The sequence below is a fragment of the Leopardus geoffroyi genome, chromosome D2, assembly GCF_018350155.1.
Source record: "Leopardus geoffroyi isolate Oge1 chromosome D2, O.geoffroyi_Oge1_pat1.0, whole genome shotgun sequence".
In the NCBI taxonomy this organism is placed as follows: domain Eukaryota; kingdom Metazoa; phylum Chordata; class Mammalia; order Carnivora; family Felidae; genus Leopardus; species Leopardus geoffroyi.
In genome coordinates, this window is record NC_059334.1 from 75,045,427 (window position 1) to 75,066,104 (window position 20,678).

At 41.2% G+C, this 20,678-nt stretch overlaps 1 protein-coding gene across 2 annotated transcripts in view; it reads right to left on the bottom strand.

Annotated features, from left to right (window-relative positions):
- Positions 1-438: 438 nt before the first annotated feature.
- RAB11FIP2 (RAB11 family interacting protein 2) overlaps positions 439-20,678 on the bottom strand; it is a 42,935-nt gene continuing 22,695 nt past the window's right edge. The window contains exons 4-5 of one of the 2 annotated variants that reach the window (XM_045439096.1): positions 10,657-10,702; positions 439-4,826 (exon numbers count right to left, since the gene is read on the bottom strand). In XM_045439096.1, coding sequence (XP_045295052.1) covers positions 4,599-4,826; positions 10,657-10,702 — 274 coding nt within the window. In that variant the 3' untranslated portion in view covers positions 439-4,598. Of the gene's footprint in view, positions 4,827-10,656; positions 10,703-20,678 lie in introns of those variants that run through there. The other variant, XM_045439097.1, reaches the window with a different exon arrangement.

Sequence of the window (20,678 nt, forward strand, 5' to 3'; positions counted from 1 at the left end):
AACCACTCTGAGTCACTTTGCAAAACAACTTCCGCAGTGAAGTGAGTTTAGGCCTTAAAATACACTTGCTATCGTAATACATCAAGTAAGAGGCATCCTAAGTACTTTTCAAAGGACTCACGTACAAATGCATACATCCTACAGTCTTCTCTGCAGCAAGAAATTATGACAACCAGTGGTGCCCGGGGGGCTCAGTCGTTTGAGCGGCCGACTTCGGCTCAGGTCACCATCTCATGGCTCGTGGGTTCGAGCCCCGCGTCAGGCTCTGTGCTGACAGCTTGGAGCCTGGAGCCTGCTTCGGATTCGGTGTCTCCCTCTCTCTCTCTGCCCCCTCCCCCCTCTTGCGCTCTGTGTGTGTGTGTGTCTCTCTCTCTCAAAAATAAACAAACATTAAAAAATTTTTTTAATAAAAAAATAAAGTAAATTATGACAACTGAATTAAGATTAGACACTTTAATCAACTATAATAAATCAATACTTATATATTATATAAAATTCTGATTCATGCATCAGATTACATAAATTATACAGCTGTCACGTATGCAATGCTTACAGACTTTTGAGTTTGTACCTGCAAAAAAATGTATACAAGTTTCCAGAGCTTTTTACTTAAGTGTAATACTCATCAGTTATAAATAATGCTTTTATCTTTCAAATACCTGCTAAATATATACACTTACAGATCTGCAGCATTTTTTTTTTTGTACCTCAAAAAACGAACCACCTGGGAGCTTCAAGGATTAATGAGTCCAATGTATCGTTTTCTTACAGACTTCCATTCCATCGTAAGAGTGGAAAATGCCAATGTCGACATAGGAAATAAATGAAATAAAACGTCAACTCTAGTTTAATGCTCGAAAGCTTCTACACTTCCTATTAAATACATCAGAAAACCCTTCATATGCAGATTAATTAGTTAAGGTGCTACCTATTGCATATTAAATACTTCCAATGATTGCATCTGGATTATTCAGGTTATAAAGCTGTGGAAACGGGGGCCTGCGATGTGTGCTGACAGACCCCTACATCTCCATAAACCGGCGGCACCGTGGTCCTTTACCTCCTACTTCAAAGACGTCAAGTGAATGAGCATGCTTGATGCGCACGCACACACACGACACCTAGCCTATCTAGAAGACACGTGAACACGTGGACAGCAAAAAGTTTCGGCTGGATTTACAAATCCAAGGTAGGGTGCTTCTCCTAAAAAGGCTACAGAGGGAAAATAACAAGCTCCAGTGTAACAACGACTAGATACATTGAAGACAGCAGTTTTTTAGTTTCTGTTTTAAGATTCTCCTTGCTAAACAATAAGCACTGTGATGGGGGTGGGAGGCAGGAGGGAGGCGAGGCTGGAGGAAAAGGTGATGGACGGATGTGAGGAAAGCAAGTCTGTCACTAATGCGCTGAGTTGTACTTAGGTGTCCATTCATGAAATCCTTTTCAATACGAGGCAACATCTTCACAGCTGGAAAATTACAAGTAAATCTTCATTTACTGCCAAAAGCAATAGACGTAGCTGTGCATAGTCTATGGATGATAGGACGTTCCCGGGAGGACGGCAAACTGGGCTCAATGCAGAATACAGCGGCACAAAGAAATATCTAAACGTTTTCGTGAATGGGTGACGGGTCACTTTATACACATTTCCCAGGTCTGACCCTGGTATTCAGAAAACGAAACCTGACGCATGGGATGGTAGGACAGACAGCGTGTTCAACTTTCAAAGCCAAATTTTGGAACTGGAAGGGAACCAACTGTAAAACACTGTTATGAAAATAATAGCAGGAATACTTTTATCGGTAACAGAAGTACGTTCGCCGAAGATAGGTTTAGGATAGATACCCATTCTGGGATTTCAGGAAATTCTCTCACAGTGGGAATGCCCTACCGCATGCAGTTTTCAGCATAAAAGCAGAAGTAAAATCTGTTTATAAAGTCTATTGTGCTGTGCATTATTTAATGAGCACACGTATTTTATTTCTATTTCTACGCTACTAACAAAATACACCATTGGAATGCTTAAAAGTCACATTTTGGAGAAATTAACTAAAGGTGATCTTGATGGCCTTTTTCCTACTGATCTTGATGGCCTTTTTCCTACAACATTAGAAACTAAAACTACTCTGTTTGCACTTCTGTCCAAACACGGAAACACTGATGTGTTTACTTGGGAACTCATTTTTACTTTTTGACTTTAGCATATTGTAGTGACCAATTACGAAAACGTACACGAAGTTGTACTCTGGGTCATGAGTGGAAGTTCATAAACACTGGAACGACACCTGGACCCAAGTGCCGACAATCGGCCATGACAAGTGCTGATTCAGTTTTCAATACAAGTCTTGTCTTAGATTTAAAAACAAAAGTATCGATTCAGTTATAACCAAATCATTCACATCTGATTGGTCTAATCCTTAACAGTTTCATATTGGCAAAGAATCTCTCCTCAAAAGTAAATTTCCTCATAAAAAGGGCAATATTTGAGTAATGCTTTTTAATGAACTCGATTTACGTAAAACATATCCCCAATACGAAACGGACATCTTTTGGCCAAAGCATATTGAAGTATCGGCAGATAATCTATCACAATACTGCAAACACATGGACTTTAGTATTTTAAAAAGTGTAAGGAGAGCTTCGGTTGTACTAACATCAGAAAAAAAATGCTGAAAGTTTTGTAATATTTAATAAAATGTTAACTAAAAGTGGCACCGTGTTAAAAAAAAATGACTCAGACCTCAAATGGGAAAATAAAATACTAATAAACCAAATTCTGAGGGTCATTACAGAAATTTATAAGTGGGGAAAAAAAGGTTGGTGGAAGTTATTTTTCCTTCTCCATTTCTTCATTTAAAAAGTTATTTAATTTTTGAAAAAAGAAAAAAAATCCTAATTTTTTGTATGTAGGAGAAGTTCTCAGAATTTCCAAATGTATGCTCTCATAGGAAAACTAAAGAGTCAGCTAACACAAACAAGCAATTTTAGCTTATGAATCTAAACTTGGCCAAGTATTATCTGATTCAGAATATTAAAATGAGCCAAACTCTTCTCTCTGCTTTGCATTGAACTTTCAATGGAGTCTTCATAGAGATAAATATTAGACAAAACTGAGGTTCATTAAGAGACTGCAGAGATGTCTCCAGAGAAAAGCAAATTTTCCCTTTGAAAACTGGAGACACAGATTCAGTGTTTCATAATTTATTTTAGATTTTTACGGGAAAAAATAAGCAGATGATTAGCGATATTTTTAGACCACTGTTTTCCACTGTAAATTTCAGGCTAATTTCGTACAAATATATCAAGATAATTCTTGGAAGCATTGGCATTTGGGGGGAACTGACTTAAGAAAAGGGCCAACATATAATTCTGTGATAAACCAATTCTTAAGGGCAGATGTACAACTGTGTCCAGGGCCACGCTAGTGAAGGTCTGTTCCAACGATTCACTCTTCCTTCGGGGACTCTTCTTCTGGTTCAAGACCCAAATGCAACCATCTGTTCTATTATTTACGTAACTTGAAACTAAGCCTAATTCTTCATTCCTCGAATTTGCTCGTTGCTTTGGGTTATCAGGCATCAGACGATCACCTCCTTTTTTCCCCTCAGAATGATTTTCAGATCTAACTTCCTAATATCTTTCGGGCTAGTGATCTAAAGGCATTCAGAATCTCAACAAAACAGACGACCTTAGCTTCTCTTGGACTTAAACGAAACTCAAACGTGAAGACAAGTTACTCTCGTGAAGCTAATCAAGTTTCCTAAAATAGGTCATGCTTCAAAAAACTACAAAAACAAAAACAAAAAGAAAACTCACAAAACTTTGGATCATTCCTTTCAGAAAAAGAGCAACATCTGATACCGGAATAACACAGGGGAGCAGCTCTGTGAAACCAAGGTTCACAAAGTCAAGAGCGATCTGAAGCAGCTTCCCGGTAACAAACCGTACGTGATACGGTAGCGATGACGATTTCGTTTTGCATCGAGAGAGCACACATAGATTTTCACATTGAGAAATTGGTGTCTTAATTTTAGAGGCAACCAGTTGTTCTTAAATGTTTTAAAAACACATGTATATATGAGGTATATGCATGTATTTTATACACAAAGATACATGAACATATATTCATGTACACATACGGATGCATATAAAATAGGAACTCTTTTCTGAGTGTTTACAATGAACGGTATTCCTGCAGCTAAATGTGTCTACAAACCCGACTTCTGAGAAACCGGCCACGGCGTCGATTCTGCTTTAGGAGAAATCTATTCCTGAGGAATCACGAGTCGTGTACTTCCGAAGCTGCCCCTAGGCCTATGGCAGGTTCGTGGGCGACACCAGCACCTAAGTGAAGCCGAAGGAACTGCTTATTCGTGGAGAATCTGGCCCCTTTTCACTTTAAAAGTGTAAGTAATTTAGCTCACTTCACAGGTCACTCTTGAGAGTCCCTGCTAGTATTTACACGGGACGTAGTTTTTCGCCATGAAGGCGAGTATGTAACGAAGCCTGATCATGTGGTTTCTCGCAGTCCCGAGATTTCCTTCTTCCTTTGTCTCTTTTCTTCTTGCCCCTAACGCAAGCACAGTACGACTGGCTTATTAACTGTTGGCGAACTTGCCAGCTTTCCGGGACGGTTCGTATGGCACTCTGAGGATACTGGGCGTCTCCTCCATGACCCTTACGAGGAGGTTGTCGATGTAGTCCTCGAGTTCCCGGATGTGCGTGTCTTTCCTCCTGAGGAGCTCTTTGTGCTTCACCAGCTCCTGCAGGACCTCCTCGTAGGTCAGACCACGATACCCTGCGGTGGCATCAAAAGGGTTGCTGTCCTGGAAGAGGAGAAAGGTGGTCATTTCAGTAGACAGAACATGGCCAGGGGGAGGGGACGGCAAGTTAAGAATTATCTGGAACTTCAACTTTTGGTTTTTCAAACCCCGATCAAGTTTCTTCTGTGTCCTCGGCTAGAACCAATGTGACGTTCAGAGTGGCTAGCCAGTCCTGAGGCAAGAACTAGGGCGGACACACCAAAGCCTCGATTGTGATTCTAAATCTTTCTAGAACGGTTCCTTACGTTGTGGACAGTGTCCTAATAGACGAAATTGACCACACAATTTAGGATTAAGAGATAAAATGCTCTACCACAAACATAATTAAAATAGACAAAGACTAAAGATCTCTAAGATTTGACTTGGAAAAACTCGAAGTAGCCATGGAAAAGTATACATTTGCACAATAGCTTAGCCCTCATGAACTGCTTCTACTGAACTGTGGTTTAATGCTATGACTTTGGCTTTTTACTGTAGATGGTTTCAAAAAGCAGCCGTATCAAATCTGCTTCTCCAATTTGCTGTAAAATGTTCAAGTCGTTCAGAATTAAACCAATGAGCAGCCTTGTAAGAAGTAATTACCCATGGGAGTAATTTCTGTTTTAATTTAGAGGCAAACAAAGCTTTTTCTCCCCTCAGTAACTGGTCTATTTCCTCCTCCTGGGACTACTACCCACATAACTCATTTCCCTTTTTGCCCTGGTTATTAGGAAACTCAGAGTTCAACTACAATCATGCTAACTAACACTTAGGATTAGTGGATCTGTGTTCTCTCCCTCACTCATTTACTTATTTTGCTAACTTTATCCTATTGATGAATGTTCCTTTTTACACAAAAATAATAAAACAGAAAAAGACATGGATGTGACCTTTATTACAAAGCATTCTAATATTAAAAGAAAAACATCTGTCATAAATTTAATCAAAACAGCACTGGAACGTCACCTATGGTGTGGAGTATTTAGATTTTTCATTATAGTGTATGTGTATATATGCAATATATATATATGTCCAAATATAAAGTAACAACTTTGATGCCTTTTTTACACAGTTCTGTCCTTAATCAACAACTTAAAAAAGGTTTTTATCACTTTCTTTCAAAACATTTCCATTTGGCTTTAAGGGAAAAAAAAAAAAAAAACCCTGTAATACTGAGGAAACGGGTCTAGCTCTTAAGGACTAACTGATCTAATCTATCCAGTGGAGGGTAGAGAACGGGGACTGCTGGGTAAATGCAGAAAGGCCTTTGACTCTTTTTTCTCTCCACTGGGTTAAATTTGTCTTTAGTCCTTTTTCAGGATCTACTTTAATTTGATATGTGTCTGGTGCTCATGAGGAAAGTCAAAGTGTAACTTTGTAACCCCTCCTCCCCCCTGGCACCTTGACTTTGGCTGTCCGGAGAAACACCTGAAGTACAGATACCCATTCGATGCTTAGGTTATCAAAGTCACTCCCTTCTCAAGGATAAAGGAAAAATTCAGGACCCAAAACTGATCCAACGCCATGGGCATCTGAAGCAGTGCGCTCTGCTCGTTTAAAGGAGGAAACGTGATTCAAGGCATAAGGGTCAACAGTAGGTAATCCGTGGAGAACAGCTGGAAAATAAGGTTCAGGACAGAGTGCCAAGAGGCTGAAATGGTAGGTTCCGACAGACTGTCAAGGATGCTGGATGCTATTATTAAGGACTTCTGAGACTTACTGCAATGGTGAGGAAGCCATGGAAGGTTTCTACACAGAGGCAGAGTATGATTAAAGCGAAGTTCTAGGAAAATTAAAATGGGAGCAGTGGGTAGGATCATTTGGAGGAGCTTAGTTGTAAAGCTACTGAATGAAACATTAAAGACAAGTAATAAAAGCCTCCAACAGATTAGCAGAAAGGACAGAGCAGATGCTAATGGAAAAGTGAGCTTCAATTCCATAAGATTATATTTAAAACAACTTATTTTAGCACTAGAAACTGGGAGCAGATACAACTTTAGGAGTCATATTACCTTTGTCCCTAAAAACATTTAAGAATATTACTTCACAACAACTCTGGAGAGAAGTGTTGGTTTACTTTTTATTCTCTTCTCTCTCAATCTTTTGTAATAATAAGACTATACACACACACACACACACACACACACACACACAGACTCACATGTTTACTAACTTACATAACTGGTCACGAGCAGTTTAGAGATATAAAACTTCTTAATTTCCTAACCACATTCTTGTTAAACATTTATTACATTAAGCAGATTTCTAAAGAAAAGATAAGCTACAGTAGTACTCAATATTGAAGTAAGTATATTTTTTAAATGTCTTAAAAATAAGCTAAACTTTCTTACTATAACCTAAGTAATTCTGCATAGATTTGAGACAGATACCGGCCTAGGCCTCACTTCCCTTATCTGATAAATGAGATGTTCTCCACGGTTCCTTTCAATTCTAAGATTTCCTGGTCTACAAAGCAATTTTTTTCTGAACTCCATTTTTAAAAAAGTAGCGACATCCAACTCATGTGACTTCATTTATCTAATAAAACTTTACCGAAAAACAGAGTTCTTGGGCGAACTGCAGGGGTTAATGAAATTGCACTAAATGGGGTTCATTACTGCCGAGTTGACTGTTTTATGTGTTTCTTAGTTTAACATAATAACAGCGTCAGCCTGAGTCTCTCTAATCTTAATCAAATTACACATATATGAACTGATTCCTCCAAACTAATTAAGTGACGATACACAGTTAGAAAATCATTCAGATGGTTATATTTAACACCACACCAGGACTATCAGATAATGTAATGGAAATCGCTTTTAAACATTTCTGTGAAGACAATGAGGATGAAGAACATGTCAAAGAATCCTTATTTTGACATGTGCAGTTTACATGAAAGCCATGATATGAATCGATCTAACAATTTAATCTCTCAAAACAATTACCATAAATACTGCTCAACGCTTTAAAGCCATAATCTGGCATAGAAAAGCCACTATTTGGCTTATTTTTGTCCCCCCTCCCGACCATCTAATACTTATATATAGACAGATTTCCTGGAAATACATTTCTGGCCTTCTCAATAAATTTTCCATTTGTCCTTTTATGTGAAAATTTCCCCCCAAATTTCTGCATTGAGTTTCTAGGCAGGAAAACATCTTAGAAACACATGTACTATAAACTATATTCTGGAAAAGAATATAAAATAATTAAAAACAGTTTTGTGCTTAGTTCCAGGTTTCATCCCACAGTTGAAAGCCAGTTAACCCTTCTAATTTTAGGCATCAGATGCTTACACTGACTGACCTATTCAGTGAAGACATATAGATGTCTCCTTCTGTTCGTTGGTACAATTCCCAACAAAATAATACAGACTAACATTAACACACACAATAGGGAATGGAGTTATTTGCTGGTTACAGAAGTTCTTTGGCTTGAAGAGGAAAACTCTCAGGCAAATATAAAAATTAATTATTTTTCCAAAAGATATTTCTAACACTGTTCTCAAAAGAACTTCTAAAACGGAGAAACCTCCAAAGTGGTGGAGGCTCAAATAACCCCAGCAGGGCTCCTAGGTACTCAGTATTTATTCCTCCAGCACCCCGTACAGACAGCACGTATGTTTTTAAGCTGTCTTCTTATATTGAAATTTAACGTAAATTTGTCTTCTCTCTTCCCCTCTCACGACCCATCCTTTGTCATCCCCACGGAACTTCGGTTCAAAATTTCCATACGCAGATATCAGACAGTGGGGACCGGGTGAGAGGACAGCAGAACCGTGACGTGAAGTTTTCCAATCGGAACTTTAAGTGACACAGTTGTACGAGAGACTTTTGAGAATTACCAGGGAGCTATTTTTACTTCACACGTAGCCTAGCCTTTTACACCGGGAAATGTATATTTTTTGCAATATTGAAATTTAAACAAAAGCAAATTATCAGGACTCAAAATAACTGGAGGTTTCAAGAGAGGTTGTCCTGGCAACCAAATATTGGTGGGGCACTAACTGCCATCCAAGGCGGCCAGGGGAAAGAGACAGAAAGATGAAGGCTTGGCATTCTCTGATCTTCTCATTATTGTTCTAATGAGGAACTTTGCTCTGGGAATATCATCTCAGCTACTTTCACATCTTTTGTCCGACTGCCTTCACCTCCCTTTCAGTTCTTAATTAGGCCTTAAAGAGCTCGCGCTGCCCTTTCAACTGGCTACTGCTCCTGTTTAAACACTGCGCTTTCACAGACAGGTGTTGGCACCAGCGTGGAAGACATACAAACTTAATTACAAAATACTCGGCCCAGAAGGGGAAAAAATAACTCGGGGGATGGCTCTTATTGGAGAACTTAATGTAAATTACTTCAAACATCTTATAATCTTCAACAGAAGAATTGTTCAAATGCTTTCCCTCAATAACGATCCGGAGAAGGATGAGCTTTCTCCTCTTAATTGCATCCTGCGGTAAATTAACAACACCTAGTAATCCTTCAACTGTCATTTAGAAGAGTTAGTATTCCAGAGAAAAAGAATCGCACATCAAGGATTCTTTTATCACCTTTAAATCCTTTAACTAAAACAATTTTCACATTTATATTTCTTTAAAGAATTCTAAGGATGCTTTTACGGCAATAAATCACAAGATTGGGAAAAGTACATTTACAAGCACACAGAAATTGTAATTAAGGTTACTTAATAAACAATAGCTGCACATTAAATCGATTTTTTGATGTTGCATTTTGTTTGAGATTAAGTAACCGCCTGATAGAATTCATTTTACTATCTGATCAAAGGCTGACTTCATATATTCTGACATTTCTCGCCAGACTGCCATATTATAAAGACTCGAGTATTTATGGAACATCAAAACTTATAAATCATTTACATAAAACAGCAAAAATGCAGTACAAAGTCCTCTGCTTCTATAATGTTTTCTATAATTTTAAATACAAATAACTACATTTAGAACGGTTTATACACCACCCCAGTTTCTTCTAGGCATATCACATCATAGAAAATTGCGATATGTTATTGCTTTAAAAAATTCTTATTATACATCTGGATCACACACATTAAGGACAGATGGTTCAAACAGCAACCACCAGCCTCTTGGAATAAAGGCTCTATTTCTGTTATTCAGTGGGAATCCAGTTTTCCACCGAGAACATGTGCCCATATTTTTGTACAGTAACTTACTCTCTAGATTTTAATGCTTTTAGAATCGACTGAAGATGCAGTGAACTCTGAACAGAGATCCAAACCTGGACTTCAAACACAGTAAAATGAAGTTAAGATATCTGAATGATCCTTGCAAAATGTGAGTTACATTGAGATGGTCGCTTCCAAGCCTGTTAATATATTTGGTTTTGTTCTAAGAAGGTAAGTGTCCTAAAGGTTCTTTAAAAGACTCTCCCGGTTACCTCGATCTCTTGCCAAGATGCTTTTCCTATTGTTGAAAGTTAACAGGCAGTTTTATTCTTTCTTCGATCTTTGTCACAACAACAAAAAACGTCCATTTTCTCCCCACGCTCTCATTTCATAACCGTGATGTTGACCTTGACCTACAGCTTTCACATTAATTTTAAAAGCCTGTAAACAAAATGTGTAGATTCTAAATTGGCTTCAGTTATAACTCTGATACTGCTTGAATCTCTACACATCATAAAGTCACGCCCTATCGTACGTTAAAGACTGAGTTTGAATTTTGCTTTTCTTCTTTCTCCCCAGATGACCACATCAAGCTATAACCCAAAGGTAACTGAGGGGTTCGGGATGGAGGTTTTTTCAAAAATGTATGCCAGGCAGAAGGTCAGTGTGTGGTTTCTTTTCTGATGATGCACTAACCCCCCCCTCGGCAACTTACCGGGATTTTCCTGAGGTCCTCATTGCTTGTTGGATTCATATGAAAACTGAGTAACAAAAGACAAACATCCATGTTAAAAGCATATCACACAGTCCACAGTGGTTGAGGAAACAAAAACGTAACGTTTTTAACCCACACTGCACAAACAATTTCTAAAGTCCTAATTTACTTGGACGAATGAAACCTAATCCAGGAGGTAGAAGAAAAACAGTATTTACTCAACATCCTAAAGTATCTATAATTTTAAACTTTAAAGGAAAACCCTCCAGTTATTATCAGAACTGAAGAACTATATATAAATAGATACAGTTTCTAAACATCTTTAAACATAATCGATTTTACCCAGCAGGAGAGTTTATAAAACTGAATTTTATAACTTACTCATTTTACATACATGCACTCACCTCAAGCCTTGTACTATAAACTATGGAGAATTCAATAAATGTAGGTTGGAAAGACTGGAGAATACATGAGTTAAAGCAATCTTTTAAAAACATTATACAGGTATTAGAAAAATTAACTTTTATACACTATCCTCTCAATGAGAATGGAGTCAGAGTTGTATGAACGATTTCCGTCATTAATGTGATTTCCAAGCAACTGGCCTTCAAAATTTAAATACCCAAATGGACCCAAACAAAATGTGTTTTTCTTCCATGCAGAGAGTAGAGAACGTCACAGCTGAATGCTATATAATCATTTTCTTCTTTGAAACATGTCCATTAGGAAGGGGCTGTGACCAAAAAGAGGCTGAACTTCAAAGCCATCTGATGAGTAAATATTTCATCATTGCCATTCAAGTTTAACTCTGACCCGGCACTTAAGAGTATTGGACATTAGAGCCTCGACAAAGCATTACTGTCCTCAGAACCTTTTTACCCCCCTTCTCCCAAACAAAAAGACTTAACTGTAAAGTATACATTTTTTTTCATTATCTGTGCTTTATCAGCCAAATAATTGGAATCCTTTGAAGAAATTCACTTTTAAAACTTTTGGCGGTGTGCACGAAAAGTCTCAGCTGGATGCGACGTCTGGAAAATCCCTATCGCTGCAGGTGCACGGCCCAAGCGGTCAATCTGCAGGGCCTCTGTGCACGTACCTGCGCGGGAGAATAACTCACAAACCCGACGTTTCATCGGCTAGGACTAAGATCTGGAGTACAAGCTTCCAGAACCGATTGCTGACCTTCTCTAGCTAGAATCCCTGTGGATAAATTTGGTATTTCAGTAGAGCCGGGTGCCACGGCAGAGCATATTAACACACGTTTTAAATACCTACAAACGAACACGCCGTCAGCAGGCTGACGTGGCTGAGCCACTCTCTCCTTCCCTGTCTTTGTGGTGTTCTGTATGGTTCCAGACTAGAGTCAGTGGTGCCAGCAAAGCCGCAAGAGCCTGACAAAAGAGTGGCTTAAGAGAAAATACCAAAAATAAAATCCGTTATCGTACGGCACAGCTAGGCCGGGGGTGCCGTGGGAGCAGCTAACACGTGCGGTTCCCGTCCTGCCCATTTTTCAGTCCAAGGCGGCCCACGGCAGACCAGTGGGACGACTCCCTCCCGGCCGTCGCCTCACAGCACACCGCTGTCCCGAAGAGGACAAGAGACACATCCAGCTGCGTTTCCCTCCGTCCCACTGAGTCTCAAGGACAACGCGATTTACAGTCGGGGCTGCAGCACGCCTCAGTGGTTAAAGGAGAGGAGTGACCGAGGGCCCCGGAGCCAAGTGGCATCAACGCAAATCCTGATTCTGCCCTAATCTTGCCGTGTGACCCTGAGCGAGTCACTTAACGGTGCGTCGTCTGTAAAATGGGGCTGCGGATGCACCTGCACACAGACTCCGGAAAGACGAAGAGTTAGCAACATGGACAACACCCAGCAGAGTGACCCACAGGACGTGTTCAGCAAATTACTGAGTAAACATCTACCCAGCACTTGGACTGTGCCAGATACGATTCTAAGCACCTGACCAAAATTAACCCATTTAATCTTTACAACCCTCAAGGTGGGTATGACTTTCATTTTCAGAATAAGGAAACGAGTCGCAGACGGGTTAGGTAGGTTGAGTGTGGTCCCACGGCTGGTAAGAGAGTCGGGGTGGGGTGTCTGGCCCTCAAATCTGTCCTCTTCACTGTGACACAGAGCCCGAGCCCTGCTCTCTGCTCACTGGGCACCGGCGGCACGGCTGAGGCCCGGAACGGGCAGGACGCGTGGATTACCCAGAAAAGAAACACCACCTCCCTTTGAGTGGGTACACGGCAGAGCCGTGGCTGGGGAGGTGGGGAGCACGCCCTTGAGAGTCCAAGCTTTCGACCACACGGAGGAAGGAGATGTCCCACCACAGCAATTAGCTGAGCAAGGCCAAAGTCCAGGGAAAAGCAGGATTCCAGATCAAGTGAAGGATGGGTTTGGCAGAGAGAGAGGGCTCCGAAGACAGACGCCGTGGCGCCTGGGGCTGGGCGACAGCGGTGCCTTGGCAGGACACTGACGAGACCAGAACGCAGGGCTGTGCTGGGGGGGGGGGGGGGGGAGGGGAAAGCAGTCCCTGAAGGCTTTGGGTGCAGAAGATGGGGCTCCTAGACCTGGTCCGTGGAGCAACAGGCAGGGTTTTGACAATTTAAATCTTCCTTCATAAATGCCACTTAGGCAATTCATGTCCCGTGGTATAATGACAGCATTACAAGAAGTAATTATGACCGTACAAGTATCATAAACATTATTATGCTGATAGACATTTCATTCTGCATCTCAAGAAGAAATTACTGAACTGAGAAATACTGGTGGTGTAATTATTGTAACACAGATTTTTAGAAAGGAGACATTTAGGACACACGTGTTACCCAAATCACGACACCACCACCATCACGTAATAACCAATAGCTTTAGCCTATGGAACTAAAGTGAAACCGTGGCAGTCTGAAAAATGCCCGAGAGTTCTTAGGGATGATTACATCACAACGGTCGCAGGCTGGAAGGGAAAAGGGGGTCGTGCGCAACAATGCCAGCCGTCCCCAGGTTCCCCGCTCTGGCTGAGGGCTGGGACTGTCCAGCGGCCCACAGCGCAGAGCAGAGGGACAGGGCTCTTGCACGGGGCATTGTCTGAAATCCAAAGGCGCAGCCCCTCCACTGTGGCCGGCTTTATTTTCACACACTGACGTGTCAAACACATGACAAACTCAGTCATTCACGGCTGCCTTTTTTTGATCTGTCCTTCAGGGGGAAAAAGAGTTAACTGAACTGGATCGAATCAGCTTGGTGAAAAATAAAATGTCTCTATTTATCGAAGTGTGGCACCAATTTGTGTTATCTTTCTCTTTGGACTGCTGTCCTCCTGTCAGACAAGATACCGAATAATACAGTCTGACTGCTCAACTAAGCCGTTGACAGGTTAGGGAAAATGGTGTTTTTAACCAGGTATAGGATAAACTTAGACATGCTCCTACTGAAAAAGTCTATATGAATTTCAACTTACGATTAAAACAAACTTAATGTTAGAAATCAAAACGGAAGGAATTTGGGGGTGATAAATAAAGAACTTTAAAGCAAATTTTAAGCTGATGAAAACATTTTGAATTCCCGTTTTCAAAAAGATTTTAAGCCAAGGAAGTATTTTACCTTAACATTCTAGCGTTCTTACGTAAAAGCTTATTTTTCACCTTGTGATATTTCCCCCATTTTAAAGAATTGGTAAACTCTGACAATTTTGAAATTAGTAGTGCTCGAACAGATTTCAAGGAGCCATTAGTATCTCTTTCATAACATCACTTACTAATTTATTTTGAAGGTAAAATAAATACTGAGTAAGAAAATAAGTAAATTGGTGAGAACTTGAAACTGTCCTAAAATGTCCACTAGAGACTAGCCTGCCATAGACAGGCCAGAGAAGTCTACCAACCTTTACAAAGTGATCAAACCGATCACCACACAAATCACTAAGCAGCTGGCAGTGATCATTTTCTTCTCTGTCCTTCATTTTCTCTACCAAATACCAACCTTGGGAGCAAGAGTATCTATGAAAGGGCACCACTATCAAGAGCAAAAATGTATACAGGGCTTGTCAAGAAAAAGAAACGACAACAACAACAAAAACCCAGAGAAGAGCAAAGATCTATGAAAACTGATTAACTGTCTTGTTAGCAAAAGACAATGCAAACTGTGTAAGTTCCTGGTTCTAGGATTTTAAATCTTTCAGTGAAAAGTCACGTAACAATGCTTGAAGCGCTTTTGAAGGCGTTTAAAAACAGGTATTATTACGTCTTCCATAATATCTCTTTCCAACCCCCATTACTGCTGAAATTATAAAGCTAAATCCATTTTGGCCTACGACCTGACTCACTGTGTATTTAGTAAGTGAATTCAAGTCACCTGCAAAATCCAGGAGGTAGGTGACCCACCTGGCTGGAAGGGGGGGGGGGAGCAAAGAAGGAAAGGAGGGGGGTAATAATGGAGTCACTTTTCTCAAACACCATTCAATTCCTTACTGAGGATGGGAAAGAAGAACTTTAAAACATCACAGAAGAACTTCTGACAGCATTTTCAAAGGACACTATCCTGTCGATCTTCTTGATTAACTGTAAGAGTAGGGACTAGACCCCCAGGGCTCCTCCTTGGTGGCAAATGTAGTTGGGAGAGGAGTATATCCTAAGAACTACACGTGACATGTAACACTTTTAATGAATCTGAAAAGAGGACAAGAAAAAATGCCCCGTTTACAGTGAAGCAAGGGCAAAGGATAAGGTGAGCCTTATGACAACGGATACTTAAAAAAAAATTTTTTTTTAAATGTTTATTTGTTTTGAGAGAAAGAGCAAGCATGCACGGGGTAGGGGCAGAGAGAGAGGGAGAGAAGAGAGAATCCCAAGCAGGCTCCACGCTGTCAGCACCGAGTCCGACTCACGACCTGTGAGATCGTGACCTGAGCCGAAATCCAGAGTCGGACGCTTAACCGACTGAACCCCCCAGGCGCCCCAACAACTGGTATTTTATTGACCTTAACTGTGGTACCTACCGGGCAACTTTCAGAGCCCTTGACATGTTGACTCACTTAATCCTTGTGATGTGCTGTGTTGTTTCCATTTACAGAAGAGGAAAGCGGCACAGAGAAGCTAAGAAGTTGACTCAAGGGAACAGAGTTTTACTAAGTCGAAGAGTCAGGATTCAAAGAAAAGCAGCCAAGCTCCGCCGCCCGACCTCTGGGGCCATGAACCCCGCTTCTCCCGCACAGGTGTTCTGAACTGTGAGCTCACAGAGGGCTGGTTTCGGGGAGTCCAGGGCCACTTCCCGAGGTTTCTCCCAGTCAGAGATGACTACGAAAAGCCCAAGACTCAGATCACCTTCAAGAGCCGGACAACAGGCTGAAAAGCAATAGGTTTTGGAATAACTGTGCCCACCGTTTTCAGCGTCCCCCTCCCGCTCCAGGCTGCCCCTCCCTACGCCCCAGCAGGCCGACCTCTGCACAGTGCATCATTTGGGCCGCCCTGCCCAGCGGCTTCCTGTTAATCTCTGGTGCCTGCAAGAGACGGGGGACAGAAAGAAGGGGAGGCAGGGTTTTCATTCCCCGCCTCACCGCCGCCTCAAGCCGTCCCTGCTGTGCTCCAGGTTGAAGCAGTAGGTTTTCTCTATCAACAACCACAGATGCAGCCACAGCTGTCCCTTCACACCTGAGCACGGCAGTCCCTTCAAGACACTGCTGGTTCCTGGTGCTATCCCCTCCTCCCTCCTCGGTGTCCTTAACCCCAGGCACCCCCCGGTACCTGGTCTCTCACTAAACGTTCTTCAATGATCTGTTCTGACTGTGTCATCTGTTTCCTGCTGGGGCTCTATAGTGGACACAAGAACATACAATAAATGCCATAAACTCTTAACTTCGTAACTGAAAGTGGTTAAAGACAAAGGCTTGTCCTCTTAATCTACCAGGAAGAAAGAAAAAAGAGAGAACCAAAGAAAAACAATCTACCACAATTATTCATATGAATGATCTCCACTTCCCCTTTCCCTGCGATTTCTGGCTTTTGCTCTGTAACTACTTATTTTAACACTCTTTTCTTTCTTCCCAGAATATACACAGTCTCCTCCTTTGTAAACGATAATTCACATTTACATGCCGGCCGCAGAAAAGTTCCGGGCCTTCATTTAACAACACTTTTCACACTCATGGAGCTAGAGTACGTTCAAAATTATTTTCAACTTAGAATTACATTATTAAAGACTGATTGCACTTGCAAGTTCTGAAATGGTGTCACTGCTCAAAGTGACTGGAAATTTGAATAATCCCGCCTCCTGTTTATATACTGCCTTACAATTTATAACACATTGTCACAAACCGAATTTCTTGAAACGAGTTTGCAAAGGAAGAGTCCTCAAGGTGAGATACGGCTACTCACGGCCAGATCCACGCAATCAAAATCCCGGCTGATCAGTTTCACCTTGTGCTTCCCCTACTCGCTCCCTCTGCCGGACCTGCTCTGCGGACTCACCACCACCCCAGTCGTTCCCTAATCCTTTGCGGTTCCTCACCTCTCCCACCAGAGCTTGCACACAGCCCTCTGACACTGCCCCATTTTTATTTTGCCAAGTTCTAATCCCTCCCAAGTAACCCCCGCTGACTTCGCTACTCACCTGCTACCATCTGAAACTATCCCCCCCCCCCCACCAACACTCGCTGCTGCTTTTATAATCATCACCAACAAATTATTTTTATCAAAGGCAACCAACAGCCTCATTCTCTTTAGCCTCTCAGCACCATCTGACACCAAAAGACCGGTCTTTCTTTTTGGGACTCGCTTCTGTGATATCTGGCAGCCGAGATTTTCTCCTACGTTACCAATGACTCCTTTTCCTTGTCATCTTTGTCTTTTCACGCTGGGTATTTCTTAAGGTTCTGTTTTCAGAGCTCTTTCTACTGTACCTTGGTGCTTTCATATTCTCCCACCACTCCACCTACCACCACGATAATGCCTGGTGACTGCTAAATCTTTTCTCTTCAACTACAACTGCATCACCCTCTGTAATACCACCTTTACAAAATGTCTCTTTAACGTCTAGGATTGGATATCCTACCTGTACCTCAAAATTAACATGTCCCAAACCAATCATCATCTTGACTTTTCAGTTCTGTCTGATTTTCCAACTTCTGGTACAACCAAGTCTCCTGGTGCCCCAAGGTGAGGCTTCAGAGATACCCCTGACTCCAGCCTTCAGCTCGTATGCCTCATCAGTAAGCTGCCAGATTCTGGACATGGGTCTCTCGAGGTTTCCTTCCTACTCGTGGTCACTGCTACCTTTCTGATCCTAAGACCACATCACCCCCAGTCCAGACTAATCCAACAGCCTCTTCACAATCTCTGCCTTCACAATCTTCACAATCTTCCTTGTCCAATTCAGCCTAGGCAACACGGCTGGGTAGGACGCCCTAAAGCTCAAATCTAACCTTGTCAGTCATCTGTCAAAAAACTTCCGGCCTCCAACTTCCTCACAAAAAAACAAATTTCTTAGCCTGGTTTGCAAAGCCTATTGGATTTGACTCAATTTATCTTTCCAAACTTATTGCCCACCCCCTAGTTCAACCTATTTGCTCTAAATTTCAGATTTTTAACAAAGAAATGCCACTGCCTATTTCAAAATATCAGGATTAAAAGAAGGTTAAAAGAAGTGAACATGAAATGTTTTTTATGACAAAGTGCTATTCAAATATAAGGTATGTCAACCTAGACACAGATCTTACAACTTTCATAAAAACTAACTCAACATTGATCACAGGCCTAAATGTAAAACACAAAGCTATAAAACTCCTAGAAGATAACACAGGAGGAAATCTAGATGACCTTGGGTATGGTAATAACTTTTCAGATACAACACCGAAGGCATGATCCATGAAAGAAAGAACAGATAAGCTGAACTTCATTAAAAATTTCTGCTCCATGAAAGGCATTAAAGAGGATGACAAACCAAGCCACAGGCTGGGAGACAATGGTGGCAAAAGACATCTGATAAAGGACTGTTATCCAAAATATGCAAAGGACTCTTCAAACTCAACAATAAGAAAACAAACAAACCCATCGGAACAAACAAACCCACATCTCAACAGACAACTTCACCAAAGAAGGGATGCAGAGGACATTAACCTATGAAACGATGCTCTACATCCTGTGTCATCAGGGAAATGCAAATTAGAACAATGAGACACCATCCCACACCTGTAAGAACGGCCAAAGTCTAGAATACTGACAACACCAAAGGCCCATGAAGATGGGGAGCACCAGGAACTCTCGTTTACTGTTGGCGGGAATGCCAAATGGTACAGCCGCTTTGGAAGATAGTTTGTGGTTTCTTACAACACTAAACATACTCTTACAATACGACCCAGCAAGAGCACTCCATGGCATTTACCCAAAGGCGTCAAAAATTATGTCCACACAAAAGCCTGCACACAGAAGCTTGATTCATAACTGCCAAAGCTTGGAAGCAAAACGTTCTTCGGTAGGTGAATGGATAAACTGTGGTACCACAGACAGTGGAATACTATCCAGTGCCAAAAAAAGAAATGCCCTATCAAGCCATGAAAAAAAGACATGACATGCATATTACTAAGTGAAAGAAGCCAATCTGAAAAGGCTAAACTATAAGACATTCTGGAAAAGGTAAAAAACTACAGAGGCGGTAAAAAGATCAGTGGTTTTCCGGGTCTGGGGGGAGGAAGTGATCAACAGGCAGGGCCCAAGGACTTTCAGAGCTGTGAAAACACTCTGTATCATACTATAAAGGTGGACACGTGTCATCATATATTTGCCCAAACCCACAGAATGTACACCACCACAAGTGAACCCTAAACTATGGACTTTGTAGAGTTACGATGTGTCATTGTAAGCCCATCAATTTTAACAAATGTACCACCTTAGTGGGTGATGTTGATAATGGCAGAGGCTACACATGTGTGGGGGTAGGACACATATGGGAAATCTCTGTACGTTCTGCTCAATTTTGCTGTGACCTAAAACTGCTCTAAAAAAATAAACAATTTGTTTTTTAAGTTTGCCTTTTGGGAATCTATCTTAATTCCTGGATTCCCCGCCCCTTCTGCTATAACTTACTTGAAGAAAGAAATGATACTTCGTTAATCTTTTCAGTCCTGGCATCTGACCCAGTGCCTAGAGCATGGCAGATGCTTAACAAATAGATGTCGACAACAGCCAGTGCTTAATAACAATGTCTAAGAACTGGGCTAATACTTGACCAAGGAAATCAATGGTAGGCCAATACAAATTTTAACAAGATTTCAAGTCCCCAAAGAGCAGAGGAAATCATTTGTCTGAGTAACAAAGATTAATTAATTATACCTAGACCTGACAGCATATTAATGGAATGTCTTTCAGTTCTTTTTAAGATAGGAAGAATTATTCTGAGGCTTATAAACTGCTAATATGAATTGACCTAAGTTTCAAATTGGTGACCTATAATAAAATCAGTTCAACTAGCGAATCTATCCAGTTTACCAATCAGGTCTACCAGTTTGAGTATTTGACCACAATACAGATTAATTTGAGATTTTTCTGGCAAATCCTGAAAACACTGATTCCGTAGAGGTTCAATGTTAAAGGAGTTTAAAGAAATGTAGGGGCGCCTGGGTGGCGCAGTCGGTTAAGCGTCCGACTTCAGCCAGGTCACGATCTCGCGGTCCGTGAGTTCGAGCCCCGCGTCAGGCTCTGGGCTGATGGCTCAGAGCCTGGAGCCTGTTTCCGATTCTGTGTCTCCCTCTCTCTCTGCCCCTTCCCCGTTCATGCTCTGTCTCTCTCTGTCCCAAAAATAAAAAATAAACGTTGAAAAAAAAAAATTAAAAAAAAAAAAAAAAAAAAAGAAATGTTAATGATCCTCTTTATAAAAGTCCTAAAAAATAAAGTATCCAAAGAGAGATTTCACTAGTAAACACAACCTTTAGCATATTTCAAGAGGGCTTCGAGGCAAGGTGGAACGCAGTATTTTTTTTCCCTTCTTTTTAGGAAAAGAAAAAGTTAGCTCCAAATCAAATT